Below are 16,590 nucleotides of genomic sequence, written 5' to 3'. Positions count from 1 at the left end.
TTCCGGCTCTCACAGACCTGTTAGTTTTTCTTTCAAATCAAATCAAATCAAATCAAATGTATTTATATAGCCCTTCGTACATCAGCTGATATCTCAAAGTGCTGTACAGAAACCCAGCCTAAAACCCCAAACAGCAAGCAATGCAGGTGTAGAAGCACGGTGGCTAGGAAAAACTCCCTAGAAAGGCCAAAACCTAGGAAGAAACCTAGAGAGGAACCAGGCTATGTGGGGTGGCCAGTCCTCTTCTGGCTGTGCCGGGTGGAGATTATAACAAAACATGGTCAAGATGTTCAAATGTTCATAAATGACCAGCATGGTCGAATAATAATAAGGCAGAATAGTTGAAACTGGAGCAGCAGCACAGTCAGGTGGAATGGGGACAGCATTTCAGAAGCCCTCCTGTTCTCCACACATTACCTGTATTAACTGCACCTGTTTGAACTCGTTACCTGTATAAAAGACACCTTTCCACACACTCAATCAAACAGACTCTAACCTCTCCACAATGGCCAAGACCAGAGAGGGTGTAAGGACGTCAGGGATAAAATTGTAGACCTGCACAAGGTTGGGATGGGCTACAGGACAATAGGCAATAAGCAGCTTTGCAGTGTATCAAATACTTGTTCTCCCCACTGTATGCTTGGGGTCATTGTCCATTTGGAAGACCCATTTGCGACCAAGCTTTAACTTCCTGACTGATGTCTTGAGATGTCTTGATGTCTGATGTTGCTTCAAAATATCCACATAATTTTCCGATGCCAACTATTTTGTGAAGTGCACTGCAGTGCAGTATGGTATGTAACTGTTATGAAAGTTGTATTGTCAATTTTGTTTTGTATTTAAACGCCACTTTAAACGTGTATATGACACTGCAACAACATTTCCCCATGGGGATAATAAAGTCAGGAAGTAAGTAGGTTGATTAATAACCTGAACCAGATTACAGGCACTGGTTACATTGAGAAATTTCCTCTTGAGTTGAGAGTTTGATGAAAAGATAAATTATCATACTGTATATATTTTCAAAGAAGCGTGGTCATCATTATTTGGACAGTATATATTAATGAGCCAAATCTGTTTATAGTCCAATAACATTTAATATCTAGATTGCGGATCTGCTTGGAAAATTTGCACATTCAGATAAAAATTATTGTTAATTAATATAATCAGCCTGTCACGCCCTGACCTAAGATTCTCTGTTTTCTTTATATTTTGGTTAGGTCAGGGTGGCTATGCTAGTTTTTGTATTGTCTATGGTTTTTTGTATGTCTAAAGGTTTTGTAGGTCTAGGTATATGTATGCCTATGGTGGCCTGATATGGTTCCCAATCAGAGGCAGCTGTTTATCATTGTCTCTGATTGGGGATCATATTTAGGTAGCCATTTTCCCTTTTGTGTTCGTGGGTTCTTGTTTTATGTTGAGGTGCCTGTCTGCACTACTCATATTAGCGTCACGGTTCGTTTTGTTATTTTGTTCGTTTGTTCAGTGTTCAGTCATGAAATAAAGTAGAATGTACATATACCACGCTGCTCCTTGGTCATTATGACGAACGTGACACAGCCCTTTTAAGTTTCTTCACCCCTAGTCTTTTTTCCACACAACTTCATCTAAAATAGTTGAATGAGATTCCGGTAAACAATATATATTATATTCCTTCTCTTTTAGCCAGGTAAATGCTTATCTTTTCTTATTATCTGCTAAGCCATTACAATTATAACTGGCTATACTTCTTTCACCACTTACCATAATGAGATAGAAGTTTTAATTCAATTTATCACAACAGACTGAATGTTTGTAAACTTGTCATTAAAATGTATACCCTCTCAGAGAGAGAGAGACACAGCTGCATGTGAGCTCTCACATTTATCAACATGTTTTTTACGAAAGGATAGATTTGGAGTTATACGAACTTGGATTTTTTTTGGCAGGGACATATACAGGATGCTACCCTCCACAGCATGGCCTTTGCTGTTGTGTCATCTGCAAACTTGACGATGGAGTTGGAGGCGTGCTTGGCCATAGAGTCACGGGTGAACAGGGAGTAAAGGATGGGGCTGAGCACCCACCCTTGTGGGGCCCCAGTGTTGAGGATCAGTGGAGTGGAGGTGATGTTTCCTACCTTCACCACCTGGGGGCGGCCCGTCAGGAAGTCCAGAACCCAGTTGCACAGGGCAGGGTTCAGACCAGTAACTATTACAGAGAAAACATGCCATGCGATTGTTTGAGAATGGCGCCCCATATCCAAATATTTTTCCACTGGCACAGGTTTCATAAATTCACAAATAGCGATTAAATATTCACTTACTTTTTAAAATATCCCTCTGATTTGTCATCCAAATGCTCCCAGATAGATAAAATCCTTCTTCATATCCCAAAAAGTCTGTTTAGTTGGCACTATCGATTTGAGTAATCCACCCGTTCAACATAGAGAGAAAGGATTCCGAAAATCTACCCCTAAACTTTGTTTCAGCAAGTCAAAATACGTTTCTATTTACTCTTCAGATACCCTAAAATGCAATAATATTTCTTCCAGAAAGAAGTATGTTCAATAGGAAACTGATTTTAGCAGGTGCGTCCTGTCTTCATGGCGACCGCAATCACGAATTTCCAAGACAGTGTCCCTGTACTAAAACTGATATTTCTTATTTGTTTTTGAAGTTACAAGCCTGAAACCTAGACTGCTGACTAGGCTTCCACACCCTGTGGAAGCCATAGGAAGCTATCCAGGGAGCTAATTTTGAAAATGACTTGCCTTTCTAAGAGGATGGTCTCTCAAAAAAAACACTTTCCGGTAGGTTTTTGTCCTACCATATCTATTGTGTTGTATTCTCCTACATTATTTTAACATTTCTACAAACTGTTCTTTCTAATAGTACCATTTACTAATAGCATATTTATTTTTTTAACCTTTACTTTACTAGGCAAGTCAGTTAAGAACAAATTCTTATTTTCAATGACAGCCTAGGAACAGTGGGTTAACTGCCTGTTCAGGGCCAGAATGTCAGATTTGTACCTTGTCAGCTCTGTGATTTGAACTTGCAACCTTCTGGATGCTAACCACTAGGCTATCCTGCCGCCCCAGCAAATATCCTGGCTTCAGGGCCTGAGCAACATGCAGTTTACTTTGGGCACGTCAGTCAGGCAGAAATTGAGAAAAAAAGGGCCTAGACCTAAGAAGTTTTAAATATGCGGTGGTTCGCTCTTTCAGTTTCACGCGAATGCTACCATCTAGCCATGGTTTCTGGCTAGGGTAGGTTTTAATAGTCACAGTGGGTACTACATCTCCTATACACATCCTTATGAACTCAGTCACCATATCCGTGTATGTTTCTCTAGATTATTTTCGCAAACTACCCGGAACACATCCCAGTCTACGTGATCAAAACAATCCTGAAGCTTGGATTCTGATTGGTCAGACCAGCGTTGAATAGTACGAAGCACGGAAACTTCCTGTTTGAGTTCCTGCCTATAGGACGGGAGGAGCAAGATGGAGTCATTGTCAGATTTGCCGAACGGAGGGCCTTATAAGCATTCTGGAATTTTGAATGGTCGAGAGTCTTAGTAGAGCGAGTAGGACAGCCGATATGTTAATAGAATTTCGGCAGCCTAGTCTTACAGACTTGCTTTGTTAAAATCCCCAGCTACAATAAATGCAGCCTCAGGATATGTTGTTTCTAGTTTGCATAAAGTCCAGTGAAGTTCTTTGAGGGCCATTGAGGTTTCGGCTTGAGGTAAGATGTAAACGACCATGGCGATGACGGAGGATAATTTTCTTGGGAGATAATATGGGTGATATGTACAGTGGGGATAACAAGTATTTGATACACTGTCAATTTTGCAGGTTTTCCTACTTACAAAGCATGTAGAGGTCTGTAATTTTTATCATATGTACACTTGCGATGGAATCTAAAACAAAAATCCAGAAAATTACTTTGTATGATTTTTAAGTAATTAATTAGCATTTTATTGCATGACATATGTATTTGATCACCTACCAACCAGTAAGAATTCTGGCTCTCACAGACCTTTTTCTTTAAGAAGCCCTCCTGTTCTCCACTCATTACCTGTATTAACTGCAGCTGTTTGAAATTGTTACCTGTATAAAAGACACCTGTCCACAGAAACTCCAGGGAAGTCATATTCCTGGTCGTAATACTGGTAGTTCTGGTGAGTTATCGTTACTCTAATATCCAGTAGTTCTTCCCGGCAGTATGTATTAACACAAAACATTTCCTGAACTGATAATATAAAAAATAAAAATACTGCAAAGTTTCCTTAGAGCAAGTCGCGATGCTGCTATCTCCGTCGGCACCATCTTCTACATAATATACATATACACAATATATTCTACATACAGTGCCTTGCGAAAGTATTCGGCCCCCTTGACCTTTCCGACCTTTTGCCACATTTCAGGCTTCAAACATAAAGATATAAAACTGTATTTTTTTGTGAAGAATCAACAAGTGGGACAAAATCATGAAGTGGAACGACATTTATTGGATATTACAAACTTTTTTAACAAATCAAAAACTGAAAAATTGGCCGTGCAAAATGATTCAGCCCCTTTACTTTCAGTGCAGCAAAATCTCTCCAGAAGTTCAGTGAGGATCTCTGAATGATCCAATGTTGACCTAAATGACTAATTATGATAAATACAATCCACCTGTGTGTAATCAAGTCTCCGTATAAATGCACCTGCACTGTGATAGTCTCAGAGGTCCGTTAAAAGCGCAGAGAGCATCATGAAGAACAAGGAACACACCAGGCAGGTCCGAGATACTGTTGTGAAGAAGTTTAAAACCAGATTTTGATACAAAAAGATTTCCCAAGCTTTAAACATCCCAAGGAGCACTGTGCAAGCGATAATATTGAAATGGAAGGAGTATCAGACCACTGCAAATCTACCAAGACCTGGCCGTCCCTCTAAACTTTCAGCTCATACAAGGAGAAGACTGATCAGAGATGCAGCCAAGAGGCCCATGATCACTCTGGATGAACTGCAGAAATCTACAGCTGAGGTGGGAGACTCTGTCCATAGGACAACAATCAGTCGTATATTGCACAAATCTGGCCTTTATGGAAGAGTGGCAAGAAGAAAGCCATTTCTTAAAGATATCCATAAAAAGTGTTGTTTAAAGTTTGCTACAAGCCACCTGGGAGACACACCAAACATGTGGAAGAAGGTGCTCTGGTCAGATGAAACCAAAATTGAACTTTTTGGCAACAATGCAAAACGTTATGTTTGGCGTAAAAGCAACACAGCTGAACACACCATCCCCACTGTCAAACATGGTGGTGGCAGCATCATGGTTTGGGCCTGCTTTTCTTCAGCAGGGACAGGGAAGATGGTTAAAATTGATGGGAAGATGGATGGAGCCAAATACAGGACCATTCTGGAAGAAAACCTGATGGAGTCTGCAAAAGACCTGAGACTGGGACGGAGATTTGTCTTCCAACAAGACAATGATCCAAAACATAAAGCAAAATCTACAATGGAATGGTTCAAAAATAAACATATCCAGGTGTTAGAATGGCCAAGTCAAAGTCCAGACCTGAATCCAATCGAGAATCTGTGGAAAGAACTGAAAACTGCTGTTCACAAATGCTCTCCATCCAACCTCACTGAGCTCGAGCTGTTTTGCAAGGAGGAATGGGAAAAAATGTCAGTCTCTCGATGTGCAAAACTGATAGAGACATACCCCAAGCGACTTACAGCTGTAATCGCAGCAAAAGGTGGCGCTACAAAGTATTAACTTAAGGGGGCTGAATAATTTTGCACGCCCAATTTTTCCGTTTTTGATTTGTTAAAAAAGTTTGAAATATCCAATAAATGTCGTTCCACTTCATGATTGTGTCCCACTTGTTGTTGATTCTTCACAAAAAAATACAGTTTTATATCTTTATGTTTGAAGCCTGAAATGTGGCAAAAGGTCGCAAAGTTCAAGGGGGCCGAATACTTTCGCAAGGCACTGTATATCTATCCTGATGCCTAGTCACTTTACCCTGCCTTCATGTACATATCTACCTAAAATACCATATTATTATTATCTATCCTGATGCCTAGTCACTTGACTCTGTCTTCATGTACATAGCTACCTCAAATACCTTATAAATATCTATCCGGATGCCTAGATTCTTTACCCTGCCTTCATGTACATATCAACCTCAAGTACCTCTTACCTCTGCACATTGATCCCTGTATATAGCTCCATTCTTGTGTATTTTACTGCTTGTGTTATTTTCTATTTTATTTATTATTATTTGTTTTTAACTCTGCATTGTAGGGATTCAGAAGCAGTTCAATGTAAAGTCTACACCAGTTGAAACAAAAGTTTCGATCCTGCAAGGATCTTTGTCAGATTATTTCCCGGTAGTGTGTGTAGGGGCCACTTACCTCTAAGCCCTTCAGTGAGGGCCCCATCAGCACCACAGGCCGCATGGTAGGAACCACGTCATAGGCTGCCACCTGCTCCCCCTACAGTAATCACAACACATTAAACAGTAAGTAACCAATCGGATACAGGAAGAGGAAACCAATGCAGCTGAAGAATTGGCCCAGGATTCGGTGCATCACAGAGATGAAAACTTGTGAGTTTAAAATATAGTAATTTAATGAAATACACCATTTGTTTTGCACAATGTTATATGCTGGCAATGTTTGTAAGTGAGAATGTTGTCAAGCACAGTATATATTTAAAAAATTAACTAGGTTTTATGTAGACATTGTTCTGAAGCCAAAATATAAAGGAAATTCAGGAGCACCACAATGCCTACTTCACCCAATGCTCTACCAAGGGTTTCCAGCACACATCTTTTACCTACTACAGTAGCTACTGTAAGCCAATATATTGGGCTTCAAACAATGTGTAATACGGTTACTTAGGTTATCAAACCTTCTCAAACAGCCTAATTCATGCTCTTAGAGGTGTTCCCACAATAATGGATTTGTAAAAAGACGTGAAGAGGGCACGACAATGCCTATTCCCCCTCAGAAGACTGAAAAGATTGGGCACGGGTCCTCAGATCCTCAAAAAGTTCTACAGCTGCACCATCGAGAGCATCCAGACTGGTTGCATCACTGCCTGGTATGGCAACTGCTTGGCCTCCAACCGCAAGGTGCTAGAGAAGGTAGTGCATATGGCCCAGTACATCACTGAGGCCAAGCTTACGGACTATTCAGAACCTCTATACCAGGCAGTGTCAGAGGAAGACCCTAAAAATTGTCAAAGACTCCAGCCACCCAAGTCATAGACTGTTCTCTCTGCTACCGCACAGCAAACTGTACTGGAGCACCAAGTCTAGGTCTAAAAGTCTTCTTAACAACTTGTACCCCTGTCATGACTTCTCCCAGTTGGGTTTATGACCCCCCCATAAATACCTTTGCCCCTTTTCTCTCCACTCTACAGAATGGACTCTTGGAAAGCCCTTGGTTAACATAGAGAGACTATGGGAACATCAAAAGGTTGGGAATGGAACAATGTTTCCCTTTCTCAACCAGTTGAAAGTGTCCGTTGGTACTTAAAGAATATGATGTCAGATCAGTTGTCTGGGACATTACATCTGATGATAGGATGACATAAATTGTATCTTGGAAAGTCTACACATTCTAGTTATCAGATTCACATGGAATTGTTGTGCAATTTAAATGTTTAAATACAAAACTATTTGTAAAAAGATTCAATGTAATTTTAGCTTCTAAATGAGAGAATTGTTTTCATAAGTAAACTATGCTCACTCAGTGGCCACGCCCAAGTGAACAGACATTGGTTGAGAACAATGAAACACTCCCTTCCCTCCCACAGTAAAAAAAAAACATTGACAAAAGTCAACTTTAGTTCCCGACGACGTGAGGACTAGCGTCCATACGTTTTAAAGGGCTAATTTCAACTGCAACCTAATGAAATTCACATTTAGTTCCCGATGACGTGGGGACTGGTTTCCATATGTTTAAAGGGGTGAATTTCAATGTGGAGGTGACAATCACCATGCTGGCATGGTGAATTTCGACTAGACCACCCAGAATACAGCACGAGCTGATTATGGCAATGTGGTATGAACTTTGAATGATTATTCACTGAAGAAGAGATACATCCTAGATGCAGCTGTAAATGTACGTAGCCTAGGAAAGGACAGACAATCTCAGAAGAACGACAGGGTACTGTAACGTATCTGCTCTACAACACCAGAAATATACCAGAAATATTCTTCAAAGGACAATGACTATCTCTACTGGGTTAACCAGTTTTCCATCTTCGACCCATCTATCGAAGGGTTGCTAAGAGTAATTATACATATCCTGCATTTTCCTTTTCCGAATCGGCAGTTATTAGAATGCATAAGAATCTGTATTTATGGTAGCATAGCTTCTCAAGGTCCGAAAGACCGAATCGCTTTGTCCCTCACTCTTCACTTTCTTTCATTCAAACCCAACCCCTTTCCTTTGTGTAACCAGCCGTCATCTAGGGTTAGCCCACTAGGGGATATTCATGACGTGATTAGTAGTCCATGTGTGATCTATAATGTAATTCTTTGTGTATTGCTGATTCAACTTATTAGATAGGGTTCGTGCAGATAACCAAGTACTTACGACAATCGAAATGAGACCGATTGAGGTGACAATTAATAATTGACTGCTAATGATATTACAGATCTTTAAGTGAGTGGAGTCGGGAGATAACAGCTCTATGTAAATGAATGCTTCTGTGGTGCCCCAGGGTATTAATGGATTAATTGTTGCATGGTTTAATTCAATCACATAATGAATGTTTTATTTATTTTTATTTCACCTTTATTTAACCAGATAGGCCAGATCGAGAACAAGTTTTCATTTACAACTGCGACCTGGCCAAGATAAAGCAAAGCAGTGCGACAAAAAGAAAAACACAGAGTTACACATGGAATAAACAAACATACAGTCAATAACACAATAGAAAAATCTATATACAGTGTGTGTAAATGTAGTAAGATTAGGGAGGTAAGGAAATAAATAGGCCATAGTGGCGAAATAATAACAAATGAGCATTAACACTGTTGTGATAGATGTGCAGATGATGATGTTCAAGTAGAGATACTGGGGTGCAAAAGAGCTAAATAAATAACGATATGGTGATGAGGTAGCTGGGTGGGCTATTTACAGATGGGCTATGTACAGGTGCAATGATCAGTAAGCTGCTCTGACAGCTGATGCTTAAAGTTAGTGAGGGAGATATAAGTCTCCAGCTTCAGCAATTTTTGCAATTCGTCCCAGTCATTGGCAGCAGAGAACTGGAAGGAAAGGCGGCCAAAGAAGGTGTTGGCTTTGGGGATGACCAGTGAGATATACCTGCTGGAGCGTGTGCTACGGGTGGGTGCAGCTATCGTGACCAGTGAGCTGAGATAAGGCGGGGCTTTACATAGCAAAAACTTCTAGATGACCTGGAGACAGTGGGTTTGGCGACAAATATGAAGCGAGGGCCAGCCAACAAGAGCATACAGGTCGCAGTGGTGGGTAGTATATGGGGCTTTGGTGAGAAAACAAATGCCACTGTGATAGACTACATCCAATTTGCTGAGTAGAGTTTTGAAGGCTATTTTGTAAATGACATTGCCAAAGCCAAGGATCAGTAAGATAATCAGTTTTACGAGGGTATGTTTAGCAGCATGAGTGGAGGAGGCTTTATTACGAAAAAGGAAGCCGATTCTAGATTTCATTTCGGGTTGGAGATGCTTAATGTGAGTTAAGTTTACAGTCTAACCAGACAACTAGGTATTTGTAGTTGTCCACATATTCTAGGTCAGTACCGTCCAGAGTAGTGATGCTAGTCAGGTGGGCGGGTGCGGGCAGCGATCGGTTGAAGAGCATGCATTAAGTTTTACTGGCATTTAAGAGCAGTTGGAGGCCACGGAAGTAATGCTGTATGGCATTGAAGTTCGTTTAGAGGTTTGTTAACACAGTGTCCAGAAGTATACAGACTGGTGTCGTCTGCGTAGAGGTGGATCAGAAAATCACCTGCAGCAAGAGCGACATCATTGATATATACAGAGAAAATAGTCGGCCCGAGAATTGAACCCTGTGGCAGGCTGGCTTCCTCCACCTTTTGGTTGCTGGTCTGTTTCCACCAGACAACACTGTCTCCCTCATCTACACACTGCTGATCATATTACGTCCACAGCATTGTTGTATTTATTATTATTTAGTTTAATACATGTATTCCTTATTACATTTACAGACGATGAGGAAATCCATGATTTAGGTCAACATTTTCATTGAACCAGAAATTGTAGAGTCTTCTGATAACTATGACAGGGAAGAAACAGCAATCAACCGTGTTGTTGTCATGGAAGAAGTTGACAGTTTTAAAATCCATGGAACTCCTAGTGAAAGCAGAGTATGATAAGGATATTAATACAATTCTGAAGTTTGAAAGTTACAATTGCAGCGGGAGTTGAAATGAGAACACAGTAGGTTGTTGTCAGCTGCAGACAGGTGTTTTATACATCTTCAAACTAAGGGCAACCATGGCAACTGTGACAGAGAGAGAGAGAGAGAGAGAGAGAGAGAGATCTGATGATTGCACATGGTCAGTGTGAACCAGAGGGGCTTGACACAACGGCCCAAGCAAGCTGTACAAACAAAACAGGACATCTTATTTAATGAAAGGGGTTCCAGTCTGCCGTGAAGCATTCATCCATCTATACAAGTAAGAGTCTAGCTACAGTTTCAGATATTATATGTTTCTAATTTTGTCAAAGTTGTTTTTATTTCAAGTTAAAGCATACTGTTCGATAGCTAACGTTAGTTGGATGGCATGCTAGCTAACATTACATGTATGATCTGTGTAGTAATATTATCACAGAAAGCCATTGCATTGCTAGTTATAGCCTAATGTTAGCTAGCTAACTAACATTGAACCTAGTTGGTTAGCTTTAGCTAGCTATGACAATCAGTTTGTATTACTAGTATTCTATGGCTTGGAATTATGGTTCATTGTTTAGCTAGCTACATATCTAAACAAAAGACTCTACTTCGCAGGATGATTACATGACCCATCAAGTTAGCCAGGTGTGTCTGGGGGTGAATACGTCTATCTATTGTATAATAATGACAAAATATTTGTATCTGGAACATGTCTTCAGCATCAGTAGAACACGCCTGACTCTCCTCCACCAGTCATACAAGGAGAATGGTCTAATGCCTCCCATCAAAGAGACCTGTAGAACACGCCTGACTCTCCTGCACCAGTCACACAAGGAGAATGGTCTAATGTCTCCCATCAGAAAGACCTGTAGAACACGCCTGACTCTCCTGCACCAGTCATACAAGGAGAATGGTCTAATGCCTCCCATCAGAAAGACCTGTAGAACACGCCTGACTCTCCTGCACCAGTCATACAAGGAGAATGGTCTAATGCCTCCCATCAGAAAGACCTGTAGAACACACCTGACTCTCCTCACCAGTCATACAAGGAGAAGGGTCTAATGCCTCCCATCAGAAAGACCTGTAGAACACACCTGACTCTCCTCACCAGTCATACAAGGAGAATGGTCTAATGCCTCCCATCAGAAACAGAGCTGGCCCAAGCACCGGTTACACCTGAAGCATGAGGACTTGCAGCAAGTGGTGAACTTCTTCAACAACTACACAGAGGATAATGCAAACACTTTGGTGGAAAGCTGCTGCCATGTAATGTGAAAAAAGCAGCGGTCGGGCGTCTCCACATGCAATCGATGACAACACTTAGTATGTAAAGCATAAACAACACATATGTTTATTATTTAATTGACCTCCAACATGATTGGCACTACTTTTGTTAATCTCACATTATTTCTGTATTATTCTGTATTTTACAGAGGTACGTGTAGTTGGGCTGTCTTCCTTCAGGAATCTGTGGAAAAAAATGCTGCCCCACATCTCAAGCACTAAGCCCAGGACAGACCTGTGCTGGCAGTGCCAGAGGAACAACTATCAGGTCTTCAGATCTGTCAGGAGCTGTGTTCAATTGTGTAGTTAGGTGACCAATTATTGTCCATTTGTCATTTATTCAGTGGGGAGAAGCATTAGCGCCTTGCTTGGTACCAACGTCCTACAGCACATTGTCTATAACGATTAAGTTAGGAATAGGTGTGAAAATATTTTTTTTTACTTTTCTGTTTGTGATTTAAAAATGATGACTAATGAGCAGTGTAAAATAGAGACATTTAGGAAGGGTCAAGAGCAGGACAGTTTTTTTTGTTGCATTTTTTTATTTACAAAATCAAACGTCAGTGGCCATTGGCCTACGGCAGTTCTAGCTTTTGCTCATTTGCGTAGTTAATTATTTAATTCCAGCATTCATTTCAGAATTGTAAAAATGTCTTTGTTTACTGCACTGTTTTATAATTTACATACTGTCACGTTTCTTTTGTCTTAGTATGGCTGTGATTAAAAAAATTATTTAATGTAACAAATCAAACATTAAACCTTGTAAACAATTTATTTAGACCTTGCGTTTATTTGAAACAGGCATTTATTTGCTGAAATGTGTGCCGTTATTGAAAGGGACGGGGCTATTCAAGACTCGTCATTTGATATAAGTTATATTATATGTGTAGAATTTATCATGGATAGTCAAAAGGAAATGTCTGCAGTTTTCAGAAGGTGAATAGCTCAATTTAAGCAGGGAGTGTGTTATGTACTTCCAATCAAGGTGATTTGCAAATTTCACATTGAGCTTTTACCAAAGCCTACCATTATAACGCTGACCGGCATGAAAATAACAAACTAACATACAAACACACTTACCGACTTCTTTTGAGCTTGAGCAACTGTGGGGAGATAGAAGACAGAAGTGAAAAGATGCATTCCATCAGCTCATACAATACTACACCTAACCCCTCATATATACAATACTACACCTAACCTCTCACATATACAATACTACACCTAACCTCTCACATATACAATACTACACCTAACATCTCACATATACAATACTACACCTAACATCTCACATATACAATACTACACCTAACCCCTCATATATACAATACTACACCTAACCTCTCACATATACAATACTACACCTACCCCTCATATATACAATACTACACCTAACCTCTCATATATACAATACTACACCTACCCCTCATATATACAATACTACACCTAACCTCTCACATATACAATATTACACCTAACCCCTCATATATACAATACTACACCTAACCTCTCACATATACAATACTACACCTACCCCTCATATATACAATACTACACCTAACCTCTCATATATACAATACTACACCTACCCCTCATATATACAATACTACACCTAACCTCTCACATATACAATATTACACCTAACCCCTCATATATACAATACTACACCTAACCCCTCACATATACAGTACTACATCTACCCAAAACAGATACAATGCTACACCTACCCCTAACAGACACAATACTACACCTAACCCCTCACATACACAATACTACACCTATCCCTAACAGCCACAATACTACACCTACCCCTCACATATATAATACTACACCTACCCTTAACAGCCACAATACTACACCTAACCCCTAACAGCCACAATACTACACCTACCCCTCACCTATACAAGACTACACCTACCACTAACAGACACAATATTACACCTAACCCCTAACAGCCACAATACTACGCCTAACCCTAACAGCCACAATACTACACCTACCCCTCACATATACAAGACTACACCTACCATTAACAGACACAATACTAAACCTAACCCCTAACAACCACAATACTACACCTAACCCCTCGCATATACAATACTACACCTACCCCTCAGATATACAAGACTACACCTACCCGTAACAGACACAATACTACACCTATCCCCTAACAGACACAATACTACACCTAACCCCTAACAACCACAATACCACACCTAACCCCTAACAGCCACAATACTACACCTAACCCCTAACAGACACAATACTACACCTACCCCTCACATATACAATACTACACCTACCCCTCACATATACAATGCTACACCTACCCCCTCACATATACAATACTACACCTAACCCCTCCCATATACAATACTACACCTAACCCCTAACAGACTTAATACTACACCTAACCCCTCACATATACAATACTACACCTACCCCTCACATATACAATACTACACCTCACATATACAATACTACACCTAACCCCTCACATATACAATACTACACCTACCCCTCACATATACAATACTACACTTAACCCCTAACAGACTTAATACTACACCTAACCCCTCACATATACAATACTACACCTACCCCTCACATATACAATACTACACTTAACCCCTAACAGACACAATACTACACCTACCCCTCACATATACAATACTACACCTAACCCTTCACATATACAATACTACACCTAACCCCTCACATATACAATACTACACCTGACCCCTCATATACACAATACTACACCTCACATATACAATACTACACCTACCCCTCACATATACAATACTACACCTAACCCCTCACATATACAATACTACACCTACCCCTCACATATACAATACTACACCTACCCCCTCACATATACAATACTACACCTAAACCCTCACATATACAAGACTACACCTAACCCCTCATATATACAATATTACAAGTAACCCCTCACATATACACGACTACACCTACCCCTAACATACACAATACTACACCTACCTTTAACAGCCACAATACTACACCTATCCCTAACAGCCACAATACTACACCTAACCTTTCACATATATAATACTACACCTACCCCTAACAGCCACAATACTACACCTAACCCCTCACATAAATACAACTACACCTACCCCTAACAGCCACAATACTACACCTAACCCTAACAGCCACAATACTACACCTACCCCTCACATATACAAGACTACACCTACCACTAACAGACACAATACTACACCTAACCCCTAACAACCACAATACTACACCTAACCCCTCACATATACAATACTACACCTACCCCTCAGAAATACAAGACTACACCTACCCCTCAGATATACAAGACTACACCTATCCCTTCACATATACAATACTACACCTAACCCCTCACATATACAATACTACACCTAACCCCTCACATATACAATACTACACCTCACATATACAATACTACACCTAACCTCTCACATATGCAAGACTACACCTAACCCCTCATATATACAACATTACACCTAACCCTTCACATATACACGACTACACCTACCCCTAACAGACACAATACTACACCTAACCCCTCACATATATACAACTACACCTACCCCTATCAGCCACAATACTACACCTAACCCTAACAGCCACAACACTACACCTACCCCTCACATATACAAGACTACACTTACCACTAACATACACAATAATACACCTAACCCCTAACAACCACAACACTACACCTAACCCCTCAAATATAAAATACTACACCTACCCCTCAGATATACAAGACTACACCTACCCCTAACAGACACAATACTACACCTATCCCCTAACAGACACAATACCACACCTAACCCCTAACAGCCACAATACTACACCTAACCCCTAACAGACACAATACTACACCTACCCCTCACATATACAATACTACAACTACCCCTCACATATACAATACTACACCTAACCCCTAACAGACACAATACTACACCTAACCCCTAACAACCACAATACCACACATAACCCCTAACACCCACAATACTACACCTAACCCCTAACAGACACAATACTACACCTACCCCTCACATATACAATACTACACCTACCCCTCACATAAACAATACTACACCTTCCACCTTAACAGACACAATACTACACCTAACCCCTAACAACCACAATACCACACCTAACCCATAACAGCCACAATACCACACCTAACCCCTAACAGACACAATACTACACCTACCCCTAACAGACCCAATACCACACCTACCCCTAACAGACACAATACCACACCTAACCCCTAACAGCCACAATACCACACCTAACCCCTAACAGCCACAATACCACACCTAACCCCTGACAGCCACAATACCACACCTAACCCCTAACAGACACAATACCACACCTAACCCCTAACATACACAATACCACACCTAACCCCTAACAGCCACAATACCACACCTAACCCCTGACAGCCACAATACCACACCTAACCCCTAACAGACACAATACCACACCTAACCCCTAACAGACACAATAATACACCTAACCCCTAACAGCCACAATACCACACCTAACCCCTGACAGCCACAATACCACACCTAACCCCTAACTGCCACAATACTACACCTAACCCCTAACAGACACAATACCACACCTAACCCCTAACAGCCACAATACCACACCTAACCCCTAACTGCCACAATACTACACCTAACCCCTAACAGACACAATACCACACCTACTCCTAACAGACACAATAATACACCTAACCCCTAACAGACACAATACTACACCTAACCCCTAACAGCCACAATTCCACACCTAACCCCTAACAGCCACAATACCACACCTAACCCCTAACAGCCACAATACCACACCTAACCCCTAACTGCCACAATACTACACCTAAC

The 16,590-nt window shown here is 40.7% G+C and overlaps 1 protein-coding gene across 1 annotated transcript in view; it reads right to left on the bottom strand.

Annotated features, from left to right (window-relative positions):
- The window catches only part of cacnb2b (calcium voltage-gated channel auxiliary subunit beta 2b), a 68,468-nt gene that overhangs the window by 37,829 nt on the left and 14,049 nt on the right, over window positions 1-16,590 (bottom strand). Inside the window, exons 6-7 of the mRNA XM_090226065.1 lie at window positions 12,761-12,783; window positions 6,395-6,475 (exon numbers count right to left, since the gene is read on the bottom strand). Coding sequence (XP_090082191.1) covers window positions 6,395-6,475; window positions 12,761-12,783 — 104 coding nt within the window. The remainder of the gene's footprint in view (window positions 1-6,394; window positions 6,476-12,760; window positions 12,784-16,590) is intronic.

The sequence above is a fragment of the Oncorhynchus mykiss genome, chromosome 28 (assembly GCF_057628025.1).
Source record: "Oncorhynchus mykiss isolate SJ-2025 chromosome 28, ASM5762802v1, whole genome shotgun sequence".
Classification (NCBI taxonomy): Eukaryota; Metazoa; Chordata; class Actinopteri; order Salmoniformes; family Salmonidae; genus Oncorhynchus; species Oncorhynchus mykiss.
Note: the sequence above shows the minus strand (reverse complement) of the source record. Positions and strands in the feature narration are given on the sequence as shown.